This window comes from Microtus ochrogaster, chromosome 6 (assembly GCF_000317375.1).
Source record: "Microtus ochrogaster isolate Prairie Vole_2 chromosome 6, MicOch1.0, whole genome shotgun sequence".
NCBI classification, from domain to species: Eukaryota; Metazoa; Chordata; class Mammalia; order Rodentia; family Cricetidae; genus Microtus; species Microtus ochrogaster.
The window spans coordinates 24,599,002-24,619,444 of NC_022013.1; the positions used below are offsets into that span (position 1 = coordinate 24,599,002).

General features: G+C 49.9%; 1 protein-coding gene across 1 annotated transcript; it reads left to right on the forward strand.

Moving 5' to 3' along the window:
- Positions 1-8,666: 8,666 nt before the first annotated feature.
- Positions 8,667-19,365, forward strand: Fmod (fibromodulin). The gene is made up of 3 exons (XM_005348369.3): positions 8,667-8,743; positions 11,539-12,527; positions 17,625-19,365. The coding sequence occupies exons 2-3, from the start codon at positions 11,546-11,548 to the stop codon at positions 17,774-17,776; spliced, it is 1,134 nt and encodes a 377-aa protein (XP_005348426.1). The 5' UTR covers positions 8,667-8,743; positions 11,539-11,545; the 3' UTR covers positions 17,777-19,365.
- The last annotated feature ends 1,078 nt before the right edge of the window (positions 19,366-20,443 follow it).

The following is a 20,443-nucleotide window of genomic DNA, read 5'->3' on the forward strand; positions in this document are numbered from 1 at the left end:
TTTACTTGCTTTTGGTTTTTGAGACTGGATTTCTTTGTGTAGTCCTGGCTGTCCTGGAACTCTCTCTGTAGACCAAGCTGGCCTCAGACTCACAGAGCTCAACCTGCCCCTGCCTCCCGAGTGCTGGAATTAAAGGCGTGTGCCACCACCACCTGGCTTTTGAGGCATGCCTTTTTAACATCAAATGTAAGATCTCAACTTGAGTGGGCTGCTTTGGGCTGTGCCCCTTGACCAGGTACGTTTTAGCGATGCTTCTTTTTAAATTCAGTGTTAAAGGAATGGTTCTTTTGGAGGTCAATGTGCCCGTTCCAATGAGAGTCTACATCTGGTCACATGCTGCTCTTATCTAGAGATCAGTAGGAGGAGGCCATCTGTACAGTTTCACTGACCGGAGCAGGCCTGGGTGTGGGTCTTTCCCAGAGCCAGAGCAGTCATTCCAGGGTTCACCCCGAGCTGGGAACCGCCTCTACCATTACTGTAGGCAGAGTCTAGACCCTGTGCTCTGTTTAAATCTCCAGTTCTGTTTCCCCCCCCCCAAGAAAAAACAACAGATATATGATCTGTGTTCTTTCCCACACCCACCACTGACACCCTGACTAAAATCAGGTCCCCTCCAGTCTCTCTATAGATCAAGACACATTATCCTTCATCTACTCAGTGTCTGCACCCCTAAGGCGGACATTTTCTAAGCTCCTGCTATACACAGATGATGTGCTGACAATTACCTCTCAATGATGAGAATTAAACCCAGCCTGTGTGTGCTAGGCCCCTCTACCAAAAAGCTACATCCTCAGCCCTTGGTGTTTGTTTGTTTGTTTGTTTGTTTGTTTTTAACAAGGCCTCACTGTGTTGTTCTGACTGACCTTGAATTTCTCTTGCCTCTGCTTCTCAAGTACTGGGATGACAGGCATCCACTACATGTCTAACCTGTAGATGCTCAAAACTACCCATTGAGATGGCTGTTTCCACCCGACAAGCAAGGAACCTGAACACAAATGAAACGGGAATGTGTTCCAGATTTCCGGGACTCAGAACTCCCCTGTGCGACCCAGAACTCCATTTCTCCCCAGACAGTGGCATCGCCTTCCTGCCTCTCATTGTGAGGCTTCGTCCTTCATCTACTCAGCTCGTCACTTCTCTACAGGTCTAACAGAGACAGTAGGCAACAGGAGAAACTGGAGTTACTGAGCGTCCTTATTCTGGTTTTTATTGGGCTCTAATGTGACTAAATCCCCATCGTCAGACAGCTAGATGGACCAGGGGTAAGTGTTACTGGTTTTGATGGAGCAAGAAAAAGAGACTTTAGTAAGAATCAGGTATGGGGACCTTCAAAGGCCCACTCCTAGGAGCCTACCAGCTGTTCTGTTCCTATCTCCTGAGGGTTCCACAGCCATCAAATATGGCACTACTTCCTGAGGACCAAGTGCTCAAAAATGAGCCCATGGCAACCATAGCACCACCCAATAGCTCATGAGGTTAATGCTGTTGTCCCTCCCTGTGCTGGTGAGGTTTTACCAACTTGGCACAAGCTAGGACCATCTGAGAGCAGAGAACTTAGAAGATGCTTCTGTGTACTGTAATTGGCCCCCATAAGCTCATAGGGAGTGGCACTATTAGGAGGTGTGGCCTTGTTGAAGAAGGTTGGCCTTGTTGGAGGAAGTGTGCCACCATCAAGGAGTTGCTGTGAAGTGCGTGGGGGTGGGCTTTGAAGTCTTCTATGCTCAAGCTATTCCTAAATCAGCTCACTTCCTAGTTGCCTGCAAGATGTAGAACTCTCAGCTCCTTCTCCAGCACCATGTCTGCCTGTACACCATCATGTCCCACCATGATGATAATGGACTAAACCTCTGAAACCCTAGGCCATTCAATTAAATGTTTTCCTTTATAAGAGTTGTTGTGGTCATGGTGTCTCTTCACAGCAATAGAAGCCTTAACTAAGATGGCCTCTATCAGATTGGCCTATAAGTTAAGTCTATGAGGCATCTTTTTTTGGATTAATGATTGTTTAGGGAGAACCCACCCTCTGTGGGAATTGCTACCCCCAGACAGGTGGTCCTGAGTTGTAGGAAGAAGGAAGCTGGGAAGCCAATAGGCGGCATTATTCCATGGCCTCTACTTCATTTTCTGCCTCTAGGTCCATGACTTGAGTTCCTGGTCATCTGTAAAAATAAGGTAAATAGTGCCTATCTCTTAGGACCCTCTCTGCTAAGGCGAAGTCTATCCTCTCCGGGGTATACAGCAGTCACTTAGCATGTGCTTCTGGGTTGTATAAGGAATATGGGCCTTGAACTCCCAGCTACTGATTAAGGGGAGGAGTTGCTGTGAAGTCCCATTTGTTCCTAAAGCCTTTCAGACTTTAGACAGAGGAGCTAAGAATCTGGCCTAAGGCAATCAGTAGGCTGCAAAGCAACAGAGGAATTCCTTTAGCACAGGCCTGACTTGAGGCCATGCCATGTGACCATAGCCTCCACAAGGCAGGCACAAGGCTGCTCTAAGCCAGGGCAAACTTGTTGAGGAATATAGATTGCCCAAAGAGGTGCCAGCTCTTCAGACAACAAGCATGAAAGATTACTTTTCTCCAGGGGCCAATATTTTACCAAGGGAGAAGTGGTCTGAATCATGGCCAGAGACATTCTCCGTGCTTTAGGTGGCTCTCAAAGTCCTTCTCTGGAACCAGCTCCACTGTAAGAGGATGAGTCTGGTAGGAAGGGAGGCAGCCACAATCCACTGCCTTTTCTGTGGGTTCATCTGGGGACATGCCCCTAAAGCCCCTCGGTGGACATAGCACTCAGAGCAGAGACTCCACAGTACATGTATGGGTCCTCACTGGCCCGCATCACCTCCAAGTAGCTGTAGGACTTCTGAGTTTACAGGATATAACAATAGGCGATGCTTCTTAGCTGCTACCCAGGGTCCAATTCAAATGTGCTATGAATCTGGGTATCCTTTTGCCTCTTGTGTTTGGTATGCAACATCAGTTCCTGCTTCATCCAGGAAAACACCTCCTGCCCCAACAGCATCAGCATGTGCTGGACACTCATGTGGCTACTTCTGTTGATGTGAACTTATGCTGACTGGTCTTACGTCAACTTGACAAACTAGGGTTATGTGAAAGGAGGGAACCTCCATTGAGAAAATGCTGTCCTAAGAGGCAGCTGTAAGGCATTTTCTTTATTAGTGGTTGATTGTGGGTGGTGGTATCCCTGGGCTGGTGGTCCTTGGTTCTGTAAGAAAGCAGGATGAGCAATCCAGGGGAAGCAAGCCAATAAGCAGCAATCCTCCATGGCTTCTACATCAGCTCCTGCCTATAGATTCCTGCCCTGTTTGAGTTTCTGTCCTGACTTCCTTCGAAGATGAACAGTGATGTTAAGGGTAAGCCTAATAAACCCTTCTCTCCCAACTTGCTTTTTGGTCATGGTGTTTTGTCATAGCAATAAAACCCTAACCAAGACAAGACTTAAAAGCAACTAGAGACTTTTTGGCATCAGGCATCTCTAGAACTTGGGATTCTATAGTGAGCACCATGAGGAGAATACGGATGGCATCACTCTCTGGCAGCATCCTGGTGCATCTGAAGTGATGCTTAGAGAAATTCTTCCAGAAAAACTGCAGAGCTGCAATGTATCCCGAAATCACCCTGCAATCACGAAGAGGATAGTTGGGTTCCTCGAACACAAGGATCTCTAGGTCGAAGAACTGCAATGTTCTTGGGTTTCCAAGCAGGGAATGGTGAACTTGGAATGACACCAGCCAAAGACAGACAACATTCCACTGAGGACAGTTTCAGAGACTTCTTGTGTGGTCTTAGCTTGGATACTTACTGCATATAGACCTTCAGAAGCTTCTCCGACACTGTAAACACTAAGACTGAGCATCCTCCGACCCTGAATCCAGGAGCAGTAACTCAATTCTCGGTGACCTTACAAGGTGGTATGGGCTTCTGGTAATGAAGTTTCTCAAGGGTAGCCAGTAAGACCACAAAGATAGTCAGCTGTCTGCTCACAGTGTGGTCTGATCCTCTGGAAGTCAGGGCAGGCTCAGCTCCAACACATCCTGGCTAGCTCAGCACTCAGTAGGTGGCTTTGCTACGGTTTGTGGAGCTCACAGGTGCTGTGGAATAACCCTCTTGTACACTGTAAAGGTTTGTCACATGAACTGGTTTAATAAAAACACCGCTTGGCCAGTAGCCAGGCAGGGTATAGGCAGAGTGATCAAACTAAGAATTCTGGGAGGAGGAAGGGCAGAGTCAGAGAGTTGCCAGCCAGATGCAGAGGGAGCAGAAGATAAACATGCCATGCTAATAAATGTGCTGCCATGTGTCAGAACATAAATAAGGAATATGGGTTAACTTAAAATGTAAGAGTTAGTTAGTAATAAGCCTGAGCTAATAGGCCAAACAGCTTGTGATTAATATTAGGCCTCAGAGTGTTTATTTGGTTTTTTTTTTTTTTTTTTTTTTTGGTTTTTCGAGACAGGGTTTCTCTGTGGCTTTGGAGCCTGTCCTGGAACTAGCTCTGTAGACCAGGCTGGTCTCGAACTCACAGAGATCCGCCTGCCTCTGCCTCCCGAGTGCTGGGATTAAAGGCATGCAGTGTTTATTTGTGACTGGGTGGTCAGGACAAAAAACTCCATTTCCACAAAGGTTTTCTCATGACCCATGCCCACCATTTGGTTACCTTAGCCAGGGAAGAGCAGCACTGGCCACAGGGCACTGGCCGGGAGTCCATTGCTCTCTTGCCACCTGGGGTCTACTGCCATAACTTACAACTCTTCCTTTGCAGCAGTAGCTGGTGGAACCTCAGGAAAGCTCAAGGCTCCTTGGTGATACCTGCTGCCACAGCCTGAGGTCCCCTCTTTCAGATACAGATCAGAAGAATGATTCCGGAGCTCTCAGAGCATCTCCTAAGATTTAGAACTTGAGGTCTTGCTCCTCTTCCAGCTGAAGGAAAACAAGTCTTTCTACAGAGTCAACATCTTAATGGTCTCATCCTTCTGGGAAGAGCAGACTGTCTGTAGTGAATGTTCCTAATGAGCCCTCAGTGCCAAGGGGATAAAGAAAACATCTCTCCTGGAAACTTTGGGGCACCATTGTTGGTATTGATGTAACCAAGACTTTCCACTGAAATATCAGACCAGTTAAATTTCCTCTCTGGCATCGAGAGACCTCAGGATAGGCCAGAAGGTCTGGATTGTATTAACATGGCCGTCTTCCTACCGACTTTAAGTCTAGTAAAAAATCTCACTTGAATGGACTTTTGGTCTTTCCTTCATTGCTGAGCTGTCTGGGATCAAAGGTTAGGTCCTTTGGGGTTAAAGATGGGGGCTTGAAGTCACCACCTCTGTGCTTAGGTGGAATTTCAGTCAGAAGTAACTCCATCCCTCTCAGATGGGTTGGTCCAACATCAAAAGCAATCAGCTGTGCCTGGTGGTTGTGGCTTAACCTGACCTTTTCTGGGTAGGAAGGAAATGACAGTGGTCTGCATCCATAGAAAATCCAATCGGCTTAAAAGACAAGAGTTTTCCTGTCCCGGTTGGTAGTGGGTACTCCACCCAGGATTGATTACTGAAGACACTCTGTGGGGAGCCCAAAATTCAGTTCTGATTTACTGAACGTCTAATAGGTGCCTTATATGTCCAGCTAGGGACAGAGGATTCGGAGTGACTATTATGGCCATCTCTCTCAACACCTTCCAGAAAACACCTCTGTCAAACACAGACCCTCCTCACATGTGGGGTCTTTCTGCATCCCAGGAGCATCCGTGCACTGCATTTGGCTTCCCATGTGGAGGCCAAGTTCTGAGGTCCTAGATCCAAGAACCAGAGGAATAGCGTGTCGGTTAAAGTAGGGGTCAGAGCCTCCTCTTGGGAACAAGGCACTTTTGACACTGCGTGGTCCTCTGGAATTCTACCTCACAGTCATCTCCTCCAGGTCACCTTCCTCCAGGCCACCTCAGCTCCAGGAGAGGAGAAAGACCAGGTGCAAAGCTCACTGCACAGACACTTCTTTGGTAGGGCTTTGTTGGAAAGGATTCCTGTTGATATTTGGTCCCTTACTGATGTTCCTTGTTAGTAAATGTAGCTTTAGTTAGAACACTGGGATTTTATGACATACACATTTGTACCTAGTGGGTAGATTTCCCAGAGCTCTCTGGGCCCATCTAAAAACTGTCAACCAAGCCTGGTTATCAAGATCAGTGCCCACTGCTGAGAAGTGTTTTCTCACAATGGTTAGAAGATGCTTTGCACATTTTCCTCCTCGCACTGATGCCATTCTGTCTGACCGATAAGATCAAACATGCTTCATCGTGGGCATGCCTTATACTGAAGCTTCTGTGCCCCATCTCTTAGGACCCTGTCAGTCACAGGCTGGATACTCCTCTTGTTGTAAATAAAGTACATGTGGGGACTGGAACCCTTGTCACTTAGTATCCCCTAATCCGATCCCTACACACCCTACACACCCCTGTTTCCAGCACAGCAGACTGCTGTGATTATTTGAGTATCTCATTATTTGAGTGTAGCCCTGACAGCAGAAGGGTCATTACCCTTTGGCCCTGCCCATCTTCTAGTCTAGAGTTATAGAAGTGGGCGTGCCATTTGAATATATTTGACTCCCATAGCTTCATAAGGAATGGCACTATTAGGAAGTATGGCTTTGTTGGAGTAAGTATGACATTGATGGAGGAAAGTGTCACTTTTGGGGGCAGGCTTTGAGGTTTCCCTATGCTTAGGATACTGCCCAGTGTCTCAGTTAGCTTCCTGTTGCCTGCAAGATGCAGGACTCTCAGCTCCTATTCCAGTAGCATGCTTACCTGCGTGCTGCCATGCTCCCTGTCATGATGATAATGGGCTGAACCTTTGAAACTATAAGCGAGCCACCCCGGTTAAATGTTTTCTTTATAAGAGTTGTCACAGTAAAATCCCTAACTAAGACTGTGTGTGTTTTGGAGTCACGTAGAATGAACTTGATGCCTTGTTCTTTGTACCTCTTCCCTGCCAGTCACTCTGGATCAGGGTTCCTATTTCCAGGGCAGAATAACACTATTTAATGGCCATTAAATGAGGTGACAAATATAAAGTGGATGCTTTAGAGTAGGGAGACACACCCCTTCCTGTAGCCTCACACTAGCCAAAGGTACCATCCACCCAGACACTTCTAAATTCTCCAAATTCAAGTCCTCTGAGAGTTTCCCACTTTGTATTTCTTTAAATTGAAGGGTGTTTCTTGGGTGTGGACATGAGCCAGCTATTTGAGGAAAGAGCATTTAGACCTATGGGTCATCTGAGCTAACTAGACTCAATGTGAGCTACAGTCGTCATGGTTCTCAAGGGGTTTCCCTTAGTCCCTCAATTCCAAGTTCAGTTTCACCGACTCATTGGTTGCTCTGTCTCTCCGCTGGAATGCCTAAGTGGTATCTAACTTCGCATGCCCAGAGTGTAACTTGGGTTTTCCATCCAATTCTGCTCTTCCTGCATTGGGCAGTGGTGCTGCTGTCTACCCATGGGCTGAATGAAAATGCCGGCAGTCATGCTGGACTCTCCTTAGCTTTGTAAACTTGATCCATCTCTAAGACATCTCAGTTCTGTATAAAGTATCCCTGTCCCCTTCTACACTAACTCAATCTGACATCGCCCCTCCTCCTAGCTGGGCAGAAGTCCCCTTTCTCCATAAACAGGCCTACTACAAACTAAAAGAAAAAAATCATAAACAAGAGAGCTGGAGAGATGGCCCAGCAGTTAAGAGCCCTGGCTGCTCTTCCATAAGACACAGGTTCAATTCTCAGCACCTACATGGCAGCTTATAATCACCTCTTACTAGTCTGATGCCTTCTTCTGGCCTCCTTGGGCACTGCACTGATGTGGTACACAAAGACACATTCAGGCCAAACACTCCTCATATGCATAAAATAAAATAAAATCTTCTTAAAAAGTGTAAGTCAGATCCTAGTGTGTCTCCTTCATAAAACATGTTTCTAAATATTTAGGCTAAAATCTTTCCTGTGGTCTAAATGCCTCCTCGCTGTCTAGAGCCCGCCTATCTCTCCAGCTTCATCTTCCCCTGGCTTAGGTGTTCCACATCTGTAAAAGGCGTATTAACACTAAGAAGAATCCCTAACTTTCCATCTGTTCCGGGGCAGAAAGTGGTCGCCATCAGCAGGAGGCAGAGTGAGTCCTCCAGGCAGCCTGCTCTCTTGTGCACTAGTCCAACACCCGACTACAGAGAGTGTTTGAGCCAAGAAAGACAAGCGCAGCCTCCCTGAGGGGACCAGGGTTGCTGAAAGAGTTAAAAGACTTTTTCTCCAAACACTGGCCCTCCCTCTCCTGTGTCTGCTTTATGGGCTTAATGAGAAATCCAGGCACTTCACAAGGGACTGTACGAATAACTTCAGGGGCATCGCTAACTCCTTCGGCAGCAAGAGACCTGAGGCTGCCAGCGCTTCAGGGAAGATAAATAAGTACGTGGAAGGAAGGTGATTTTTACAGCATTGGGCGAACAGAATTTTGTGGAGCTCGGTGTGAGCTCCTCCCATAGGGCAGAACTGAAAAAGCCCGCTTAGGCTCCTCAGCCCCTCTTCAAGATATTTGATTAGGAATTTGGGGGCGGGCCCTGGCGGGGCACAGACTAGCACACTCTCTGTAGGCACTCACTCCTCTCTCTCTCCTCCTCCTCCTCTCTCTCACATTCTCCAACCCAAGGAGGCCAGACAGAAGGACGGGGTCACTCTGAACGGTTCAACCCAAGGTAAGTGTAGTCATATTACTTTAGGTTTTGTCCCTTGTAATTCCACAAGAAGAGAGAAAGGAAAGGTGCAGACTGGGGAGTGGAGTAGGCAAAGATGGGTTATTCCTCCCACCTGGTCCGTGACACCCAGGGATGCTGAAGAGGGGTTACGGCAGGGAGCGTGAGCTTCATCATGTTACTGGATTCCTAACAGCTCCCTGTGGGTGTTGGGAGCTTCCATTTCACAAGCATGATAGAAATTGTGAGAGCCTCTCTGCTGCTACCCATGAATCCCAGCATGCTTGGGGCTTGGGGCACTTTGGAAGATGGTCCAGAAATCTCATAGAGAGGGGCATGGTACCCAAATGTTAGGGGGTAAGTTTTGTGTAATATGTGTGTTGTTGGGATGAAAGGGGGAGAAAAAAAGAATTGACTATGTCCAGGGAGTCATGGATGGAATGAGGTCCCCCTCAACCCAGGAGATGGCTTTTAGTTTGACCTCAGCTCAGATAGAGAGAATTTCCCTAGAGTGAAGAAATGACAAAGTACAGTAACTTCTGAGTCAGAATCTCCAAGTCTGAGAGAACCGCCCCAGGGATCCTCACACTGCACAGAAGGTCACTAGCACAGAAACAATTTAAGGGATTGCAACCCTGAAGCAACATTAGATCGGTGGGGTAAGGACAGGCCTGCACTGCTACCAAGCAGCTATGCCTCTGAGGAGAGGCCACTGTGGCTGGGCATGGAGCCCCCTGGAAAGTCGAGTCTTGAAGAGGAAGGTAGCTCCCTTCTGCCAAAGTGCCTAGTCTGGAAGCGGTGGAATGGAGACAGAGGCTTAGTGTGCCAGCCCTCTCTAAACAGCCACCTTGGTCGGTCCTGCAGCAGCCCAGGGCTGTGCATGGAAAAAATGCTGTCTTGGCAGTGGGCCGCTCCATCCGTCTTCTCTCCTGGCCTGAGTCAGGGACCAGCCAGCATCCTAGGCTCCTCAGACACACTGTGGCTCTTTGTTCAAGGGCTGTGACCGCCCAAGGATGAGCCAGGGTGCCCGTTCTGAGCCATCCAGCAGATGGTGGGATGAGCAGACCTCTGATGGAACTCTTTCCAGGGAGCAGAGGGGCCTGACAGGGATGGTGCCCAAACATTGAGTAGTTAGAGCGTCAGTCAGGGCACCTCTCACCAGTTCATATCGAATCTAATGTTGTCTTTAAGCTCTTCTCATGCCCTGACCACATTGCCAGTCCCAGCATGGTCCAACAGTGAGAGCGCACCAGGAGACTCTCTTAGGCCAGGAAAGGTTCCAAGCACTCTCTGTCTTAACAGCTGTGTTCTGGGAGGTCCCCCTGCTCACAGGGACTGTGCAGTGCCCTTGCCGCAGGAACCCGGGCTAGGGTCCCCAGGCCAGATATGACACCCTAGTCTCCATCTTCTACACCTCCAGCCTCTCTCCTGGAGACCCCAGTGCGCCTTGTTCTTGTCTTGTTGGCGTAGCAAGCTCCAAGGAGACAGGTTCCTCAACAGTGTGGGTGATAAATAAGCCTAGAAAGACAGGTGACATCAACTAGAGGAGGTAGCTTCCAAGAGGAGAAGGGATGCAGCAGCCATAGTGACACATGCCTTTTACCCCAGCACTGGCGAAGCAGAGGCAGGCAGATGTCTGGGAGTTCCAGGCCAGCCTGGTTTACAGAGTGAGTTTCAAGACTATCTCAAAAAAAAGAAAGAAAGAAAGAAGGAAAGAAAGAAAGAAAGAAAGAAAGAAAGAAAGAAAGAAAGAAAGAAAAGAAAAAAGAAAGCAAAGAATGAAAGAAAAGAAAAATAAGAGGGATACTAAATTCCACTCCTGGCTACAGTTTCATTTCTATCCAATTCTCAGTGCCCCTGATCCATTTCAGTTGTCTCTCACGTAGCTATTGCAATCCCCATGGTGGGTGAGGGGAGTATTAAGTCTTCAGGACCACAGGAAACAGAAGCAGACAAGGCCAGACACAGTACAGTCAGCCCAGAAAACAACCACTAAAGCCGTGCTGGGTTCCCAGCCTGGAAAGTCTGGCAGTCGGGGTACACACGCAGCCGCAGAGCTGCTAACCAGTGCATTTTCTCACCCAGAAGACTCACAGACGATGGCGCTCTGGAGAATAGCCCAGACCTTGTGGTGGCCACAGGGGAACCACACCCTCCCACACACTCAGGACCAGAAACCCCCAGGCTGCCCGAGAGATCAAAAGATCTTCCAGAAGTCGCTCAGCTATTCCCTTTCCACGTCTCAGTCAATTCTGGAGACATCCTGAATACGGAAAGAACCAGGAGACGCTTGGGTTTGAGCTTTCAGAAAAGATTTCCCTGGGAGTCCAAACTAGATGGGAATTCAGACTTCAAAAGTATGGCGACATTACTGGTACAGGAAGGTTTACAACTTGGGGGAGAGGATGTTGTGTGCTTCTCAGCTTCAACAACAGAACCTTAGGGTGCTAAGGGAGGTGAAGGACCTGCCCCCTTCTCCAAACTGTGGCCCCTCCTTCCCCAAAATGTGGCCCCAGGCCTCTGCCTCTCAGATTCCATTCTAACCTCAGACTCCTTTTGTTTTTGCATGAGCAGAAGTGAGAGAGTACTGACCTCCCCCAGACACCGGCCCTGTTCCCTGGGTGTGCAGACCCTGTGGGAGGAGGCACTTGGAAGGAAATGCGCACCTCCCACCCTCCAGTGCTTGACTGGGTAGTGTCATATGTGTAGCTCAGAGCCTGTGGCCACCCTGAGGCGCCGTCTCCCCTCTGGCACCTTCACTTACACCCCCACTTGCTCTGCTCTCTTCCTCTCTACAGAGACAAGATGCAGTGGGCCTCCATCCTACTGCTGGCAGGGCTCTGCTCACTCACCCAGGGCCAGTATGATGAAGACTCTCACTGGTGGATCCAATACCTCCGGAACCAGCAGCAGTCCACCTACTACGACCCCTATGACCCTTACCCCTACGAGCCCTCGGAGCCTTACCCCTACGGCGTGGAAGAAGGCCCAGCCTATGCCTATGGTACACCTCCTCTACCAGAGCCCCGGGACTGTCCCCAAGAATGCGACTGCCCACCCAACTTCCCCACAGCCATGTACTGTGACAACCGCAACCTCAAGTACCTGCCCTTTGTGCCCTCCCGCATGAAGTATGTCTACTTCCAGAACAACCAGATCTCCGCCATCCAGGAAGGTGTCTTCGACAATGCCACTGGGCTGCTCTGGATTGCTCTCCATGGCAACCAGATTACCAGTGACAAGATAGGCCGGAAAGTCTTCTCCAAGCTGAGGCAGCTGGAGAGGCTGTACCTAGACCACAACAACCTGACCCGGATGCCTGGCCCACTGCCCCGATCCCTGCGAGAGCTCCACCTGGACCACAACCAGATCTCGCGGGTGCCCAGCAACGCCCTGGAGGGCCTGGAGAACCTCACAGCCTTGTACCTCCACCACAATGAGATCCAGGAAGTGGGGAGTTCCATGCGAGGCCTCCGGTCCCTGATCCTGCTAGATCTGAGTTATAACCACCTCCGCAGGGTGCCCGACGGTCTGCCCTCAGCCCTGGAGCAGCTGTACCTAGAACACAACAATGTCTACACCGTCCCTGACAACTACTTCCGGGGCTCCCCCAAGCTGTTGTACGTGCGGCTGTCTCACAACAGCCTCACCAACAACGGCCTTGCTACCAACACCTTCAATTCCAGCAGCCTTCTTGAGCTTGACTTGTCTTACAACCAGCTGCAGAAGATCCCTCCTGTCAACACCAACCTGGAGAATCTCTACCTCCAGGGCAACAGGATCAACGGTGAGATCTGGGAGAGGGAGGGGGCTCCTACAGTGCTAATGGGGTACAAAAGAAATGAGCACAGAGAACCAAATGGTCATTCAAAACTCTCACCACCAAAGCTTGCACTGGCCCTCCAGCAGAAGTAAGAGAGCCACTGCAGAGCTGGTTGGCTCCAAAGGCCACTTCCTAGGAGAAGCAAGTTTCAAGGTGAGCACAGCAGCTGTGGGGAGGCAGGATGAAAACAGTTAGCAGGGGGTGTTGCCAGGAAGAGCTGGTCACTTAACAAGTCACTTGTGGGGAACAGCCAGGGAGCCTGCTTGAAAGGAAGGGATCTCGTGTTCGGAACAGTGAGAGATGAGTCTAGAGAGGCTCTAGAGTAGTGAGTGGTTCTCAACCTGGGGGTCGAACGACCCTTTCACAGGGGCCATATATCAGATATACTGAATATCATTTCATGCATTCATAACAGTAGCAAAATTACAGTTATGAAGTAGCAACAAAAATAATTTTGTCATTGGGGGTCACCACAATGTGAGGAACTGTATTGAAGGGTCGCAGCATTAGGAAGGTTGAGAACCACTGCTCCGGAAGGATATTCAAGAAGAGATTTTGTTATCTTCTGGGGTCTGCCTCAGGAGGAGGTCGGGCCAAAGAGCCAAGGTCTATGAACATCCTTACGATAACCAACAGATACAGCCTCTCTGTCGGCCCCATGACTCCTGCGGGTGCAGCCTAGTCTCCTGGTTTGGGTGTTTATTTTTCAAACTTACCAGTTGATGGACAAGAGTGGGCAGCCTCTCAGAGCTGAGTGTGGGACTCTTTCTTGCCAGTTCTCCCTGGAGTCCAAGGAGCCTGTGGTGGCAAAGGTCCTTCCTGAGGCAACGTGAGCCTGGCTGTGCAGGCTTCGAGCGGGAGCACGGACGGGGAGTTTTATAAGAATTTCTCCGCACAGACGGGACCACAGGAGGCTAAGAGCTAAAAGATGAATGTCTGACTGACAGTGGCCTTTCAGCCTCTTTCTGTTAGGGTCTCACGCTCAGAACACGCTTGCCTTATCCCAGTGGCTTCTGATCTCAGCTGGGAGGCACTGAGCCAGCATTTAGCTTCCCTCCGCTGTGGCCCAGTGTGCTCTGGGCAAGGGAGGCCTGTGAGACCACGCAGAGGGCTTTGAAGTTCCTTTGACCTGCAGAGAAGGAATGAGCCATCAAAGCACAGGAGAGACCCGGTCCTGTCCTCTCCCTCTCCCCCTCTCCTCTCAGGGGGACAGATCAGTCATCTGGCAAGATGTTAACAGCCAGCCAGCCTTTCTCAGAGGGAATAGGGGAGGTTGCAGTGGAGCTGTGAAGGGAAAAGGTGTCTGTCTGATCCTTTCTTTTGAACTGCAAGGCCCATTACGTACACCCTAGGTTGGTTTTTTACTTAAAGTCTCTCTTTTCGGGGAGGAGTCTTGTTAGTCCCAAGGTGATGGCGGGAATCATTTACTCTATCTTAAAGATATCACACACGCCCAGAGTTTGGCATTTTTTCACGATTTATGTCCCACCCTGCAGTCACCTCCCACCTACTCTGAATCCAGAAGAGCTGTCATATGAGAAATGTCACATGACATGCTGTACCTCGTCCAAGTGCAGCCCTGAGCATGTGGCAGGAAGGCTCTCTGGGAAAGAGAAGCTAACATCTCGCCATTCACTCAGAGCGATGAGACAAGGAGAGGCTGTGCCACCGTGTCTCTCATCCCCTTTCTGTCTTTATGCAGAAATATCCGGTCAGACACAGGGTGGTCCGTCTCCTGAAGGCAGATCCAAAAGTAAATCATTCAAGGAGTTGCTCCAAGGCCCTGCAAGGAAGCTCTCTGTTCAAATCACTAGAAAATGGCCGCATCTACTCCAGATCCCTGTGTGACCAGTTTGGGCCTAATTCGTCCTTCCCTCTCCTGGTTATCATTTATTCTCTTTCACGGCTTCTTTTTAATAAGCACAGTAACACTGCGCCATGCCATTCTTGTGTTAGTAAATAGCGCGTGCACAGTGTACGATCCAGAGGACCTGACACACAGTTTCACAGTCAACCCATGGTAACACGCGGTCAGCTTGCCTTCTTGTGGCCATTTCAGAGTGGACAAGTCCAGTTTGGGTGCTTGTTTTCTGAATTTCCAGGATGGGCAAGTAAAGTATAAAGAAAGAAAAACCATCTCTCCAGGTCACCCAGCCTAGGGAAGAAAGAACCCTCAACCCCTGCCCTTGGTCAGAGCTAGTAAAGGCGGCATCTCTGACTGAGAACAATGGGCAGCCCACCGGGCTCCCTAGCCTTCTCATCACATACACTGAGGAAAGCAGGAAGGAGCTCTTCCTGCGCTGGCAGCCGGGGACCATGTTGGGGTGAAGGTGTAAAAAGAAGCACTTATGGGGTGGGGACAACAGAACAGGAGCTACAGACCTGCGTGCAACTCGGCACAGCCCCCCTTCCCTTCAAAGCCTTCCTCACTTTTTCCAACCTGGCCGAGAGTGCTGAGGTAGAGCCACAGAATGTTATTCAGAGGCTGTGGGATCCAGTGGCGCGGGGCAGGATTGGAATTTGGAAAGACTTATGTCAGTATTTAATCTGGGCTGGAAAATGTCTGCCAGGGCCTCCTCGCAGAAGCCCTGACCTACTGCGGGTCTGAGGAAGGTAGTTTGGGGGGGGGGCTCTCAGAACCCCACAGACATCGGATCTAGATGCTCTGTCTAGTTGCTCACAGATGTGGCCCACATTTATGTATCCATAACTGAGTCTTGGATTTTTAGCACAGTCTGCAGGCTCCCGGTTGGGACGTCTGTCTCAGTCCCAAATAGAATAATAGGAAGTGACAAAGATGTTGGCCACCTCATGTCTCCCCAAAGCCCCTGTACACAGACAGCCACAGACCTAGCCTCCATCTGGACTATACCCACTAAATCTGTTCCCAAAGATCAGAGGGAAAACGAAAAATAAAATTCCAGATCTTCTGCCCCCCTCAAGGGTATTTCCCAGCTCCCCACTCTTCCAGGGGCCTGATTATTCTCCAGCCCATCTTGGTCAGTTCTTAATGGAAATTAAAAACTGATGGTGTTAATTCAAAACCATATTCCTCCTCAGCCTCAGCCTTCTGCGCCATCTTCCTTGACAACCCTCATCTTCACACTCACTGCCTTCATTGTCTCTGAAAAGTGGGTTAGCTCCTGCCAGCCCCGTTCTGATCATAGTTCCAGGCATCTCTGCAAAAAGAGGGGAATCTCTGGTGTGAGAAAGGCAGCCCTGTTCCACACTCGGGCTGCAGCTGCCAGTGTTGTGTTGATCATAGCTCCAGACCCCATCGGCACCTCTGACAAGAGCGGCCTTCTGGGGCCCCAAGTGGAAGGCAGCCCTGACAGGCTTCACGGTGTCCGGTGCCGACGTTGTTGTCTCCCTTGGAGTTTTGACTGGGATCTTGATTTTTTGTTTTCCTTTCAAATGACTGGCAGCAGACCAGAGACCGGTAGTTGACTCTGGTTGACTCACCCAAGAGGACAGCAGGGATAACTGTGGGAGGCTTTGTGTTGCAAGAAAGTTATGATATCTGTTCCATGGCATAGGGGAACTCCTCTCCGAAAGAGTCCTCGGTGACTTCTGAGAGTAAAAAGAAGCAAGGCCCTGAGGGGATGGCTCTGCCTCCACCTCCAGACCAGAGTTCAGAGCCCTGGAGCTCGCAAGGTCCTGAGGGGATGGCTCTGCCTCCACCTCCAGACCAGAGTTCAGAGCCCTGGAACTCGCAAGGTCCAGAGGAAAGGACACCCAAGGACATTCGGGGACAAAGCACAGGTGGAAGTGGGAATTTGGGGCCTGTGCTTTAGAAGCTGGAACCGCACCCCAGTGGTGGTGACAGCCCGCCTATAATTCTAGCCTCAAAAGACAGAGGATCCCTAAGGCATGATAACTGGCTAGCTAGCAAGAGCAGACGTAGCAGCAAGCTCTGGGTGTGACTGAGTGACCTTAACTCAGGGAAAGAAGGCAATTGACGAGGATTCCTGACAGTTGCCCTTGGCCTCCATATGTATATGCACAGATGTGCACACACATACAGGTGTTTCACATACATGTAAACATGATACACATACACATGAAAATGGAAAAGGGGAAAAATAATGAATAACAGGGGCAGACTACAAGGTGTACACACGCGAAATCCCCCACTCAGCACGTGGAGACAAGAGTGTCTGGAGTTCAAGGCTATGCTTAGCTACATAGTCAGTTTGAGGCCGGTCTGGACTATATGAGATCCCATCCCCAAAAGTAAAAGTGACCCATGTAATCATATGCAGGAGGCAGGGGAATCACTTATTTGATTTTGTTTTGCTTAGTATGTTTTTTAAGACAGGGTATCTCTATGCAGCCCTGGCTGTCCTGGAACTCACAGTGGAGTTCAGTTTGACCTTGAACTCACAGAGATCTGCTTGCCTCTGCTTCCCTGGCCTTAGACTAAAAGGCCTGCAACACCACGCTTGGCCGTTCATTTGACTTTGGAGCACTGTGACAATGCTGGGTTTCCATCCTGCCTTCCCCTTCCAGGCTCCTGAAGGCTCGGCACACAGACACTCGTCTCTAAAGCCAGGATTTCTCTCCTTCACTTCCTACCACTTTCTAGACCTGTGAAATGACAGGAAATATTCAAGAACGGTGTCCCTCCACTTCCGGAGAGTCCTCCTGGTGGTGTGTCATTAGCAAAGCCCTCCTCCCAGAGGCAGCCGAGCTTTCGCAGCCGCTGTCGTCTATACCTACACTCTGCTTCCCCCTGCTGCCCACAGATGGGAAAAACACAAGGCTTAGTGGGAGGAACGCCCAAGGACATAGGGGGCGGGCAGCGGAGCAAAGTACAGGTGGGGGTAGGGGAACCGGAGGCTGAGCTGCAGAAGCTGAAACAGGGCCGGGTCTGTTCCCAGCACTGTCCCAAACAATGCCAATCCGTCTGACTCCAGCTCTAGCCCCGATACTCCACTCTTCCTCCCCACCCCTGCCCCATCTTTATTTCAGGGATTCAAAAGGGCCCTCCCTCTAAGCCGGTTTTTTATCTGACTTCTAAGCTGGACTTCTTCCATCCGCCCATCCTTTTTGTCCCGCCAGAGTTCTCCATCAGCAGCTTCTGCACGGTGGTGGACGTCATGAACTTCTCCAAGCTGCAGGTGCTCCGCCTAGATGGGAACGAGATCAAGCGCAGTGCCGTGCCTGCGGATGCGCCCCTCTGCCTGCGCCTCGCCAGCGTCATCGAGATCTGAGGGGCCTCGCTCCCGGCTTGGGCTCGGGGCACCTAGCCCACAGTCACCCGCTGCATTCGGCTTGGATGGTCTGGTTTGGCTTTTGCTGGATGGTCTGCGGCAAGCAGGTGACACAAGTCTCCTTTCAATAGGCAAGGTTAGGTGGATCAGAGACCCTGTCAGATTCTGCAAAGTGCAAAAGTAGCGGAGGAATAGCCTTAGAGTCCAGCCCCCCCCCAAATCTTCCTATCACTCAACCTTCCCCATGACCTGATCTGGCAGAGTGTAACCTTGCATAAACAATAGCATATAACCATTTTCAGACAATCTGACTTTGGGGGCTGTGCTCAACAGCATGGTCCAGCTGTTGCTTCTGCAGTTACTCTGGGCTCCTATTCATTGCTCCTCAAAACATACCTCTTGCACAGCCACCCCCTCCTAGACCCAACCCAGCCACTCTGCCCTCTCTCACTAAGGCCTCTTCTATGCCCTAGGCAGTCAGGAGACACACTCCCCCTCAGGCCCCCATGGTAGCTGTTCAGCAACCTGTGGAGAGAGGCCACACTATTGTCTGAGGCTAAAAGGGTGCCTAAGATCACCACTATGCCTCCCTAACCTCCTCTGTTTAAAGCCACCAAATCGAAGGTCATCAGCATACTGATGATGTCATGGCTTGACAACCAGAGGAGACAACCAGTTCTGTAATGGAGGAGCAGATTCAAAGGAGGGAAGGGTTACCTGGTACCATCACATCCATAATGTGGGTAGTCACACCTCAAACAGGCAGAACTGAAGGGGCAGGCCCTGTCCCCCGTTTCATCTGACCCAACACGATCTGTGCCCCTTCTTGAGCTTTAGTCTTGAGGGGGCAGCAGCGTGGTTTTCAAAACATGAGAAAGACCCATCCTTCGATCCAAGTAGGAAAGGTTGGTGCCCAGATGGCAGAAGCAGACTCAACCAGCCTTGGGCCCACCGGCTAGCCCAGCCTAGGAAGTGATCTCAGTAACTGCTTTGTCTCTAAGGCTGGAGCTTAAGGTACCAGCTTTTCCAGAGATGCTCGCTTGGGTGCAAGAAGCCCAAACCAGGCCAAGTCTTGCTACCTTGGGCATGGATTCCTGCTTTACTAGGTGACACCACGCCTCTTGCCCAAAGGTGCCTGGGACTTGTAGTGTGGCTGACAGCAATCCTGTCTTCTTTCTAAAGGTGATGTTGCCTGGGCACAACCCACAGGCTCTTCTAGATCCCACTGGGATGGAGCCGTCTGGGCAGCCAGCAGCAAGGACCAGTTGAGGGATGTTAGCCTGAGTCAGGTCTCTGTCCAGACACCTTACAGCCCTGATTCTGCGTCCACTTGGGAGCAAGTGTCTCTGAAAAGGGGAGGGGTGGAGGAGGGTGCTTAGACTGTGTCCTGGGCTCCAGAATCTCCAATCCACAAAAGCCAGACCAGCTTGTTTCAACAAGGGAGTGCCGCGTGGGGGGCAAGGCTGCCCTGCCCAGAGCTCTTGGGACGCACCTGCATGTGAACACCGTCATGCCTCTATAAAGGGTCCTCAGCATGGGGCAAGCATGAGTGGTGGCTAACCTGACTAATAAAGTTATTTTATCCATGCATCTGCAAGGATGGAGTCATTGGTAGCAGCCCTCAGATTTGCCTCAGGACACCTAGTCACACAGGCCTCGAGCTGTATTCATTCTTTCTTTTGTATTCTTCTCGAGTAAGTGTAGTTAAGAGCGTTTAAAAAGTAGCCAATACAAAAAACTCAAGTTAGCAAGTGTGTTATAAACTTAAATCTCACTACTTACACACACCCACTTGTCTTCCAGGAGAAAGAAAAACTGGTTTTGAGGGTTGCTTTTTTGTTGTTGTTGGTTTTGTTTCTGTGGTTGTTGTTGCCCTTACACACACCCACACACACACACACACACACACACACACACACACACACACACACACACACTAAATGCTTTTCTCCCTCCTCCCTTGCCAACTCTGTAATTCTGGACCTAGCAGCGCCCCGGTACTGTTATGTTAATGACTTCTGCCCTCTAGTGGCTCCTGCCCAGAACTGAGAGCTGTCTGACCTAGCAAAGCTCATTTGGTCCTCGAAGAACTAAGTCTGCACCCACCTACCTATTTTCCACTCCTCTTGGTCAATGTTTCTTGAAACCCTTCAGGTGCCAGATGCCAGGCTAAGAACTTAACCTTGTCTTGAAGTACGAAGGGTGTTTGCCTCTGCGCCTTTGGTGCAGAGGAAAGCCGAAGTGGCTGAGGATAAACACATGCCAAATTCTGACCGCCCCAACTCCTTTTTTGTGAACGTGAACTGGGGAATGTTTTAGGAAAGAGTGTGAAAGATGTGAGTGCCTTGGAGATTCGGTACGGGTGCCAGGGAAGGGTGAGGAGATGGGACACTTATGAAGGGGGCTAGCCAAACAGCTGCAGGTTCTTAGCAGCTCAGCTACCCCAACTGTATTAACTCTTTCTGATTACTATGGCAGACACCTGACATCAGCAACTTAAGGGGGTAGGGTTTATTGCAACTCTTAGTGTCACAGTGTCTTGCTTGTTCTACCACAGGAGTGAAAACGGCAGCGAGTATGTGGCAAAGGACCATTCACATCACAGCAGAGCAGAAAGCAGAGAACAAAGCAGCAGCTAAGACTGAATATAATATAACACTCAAAGAT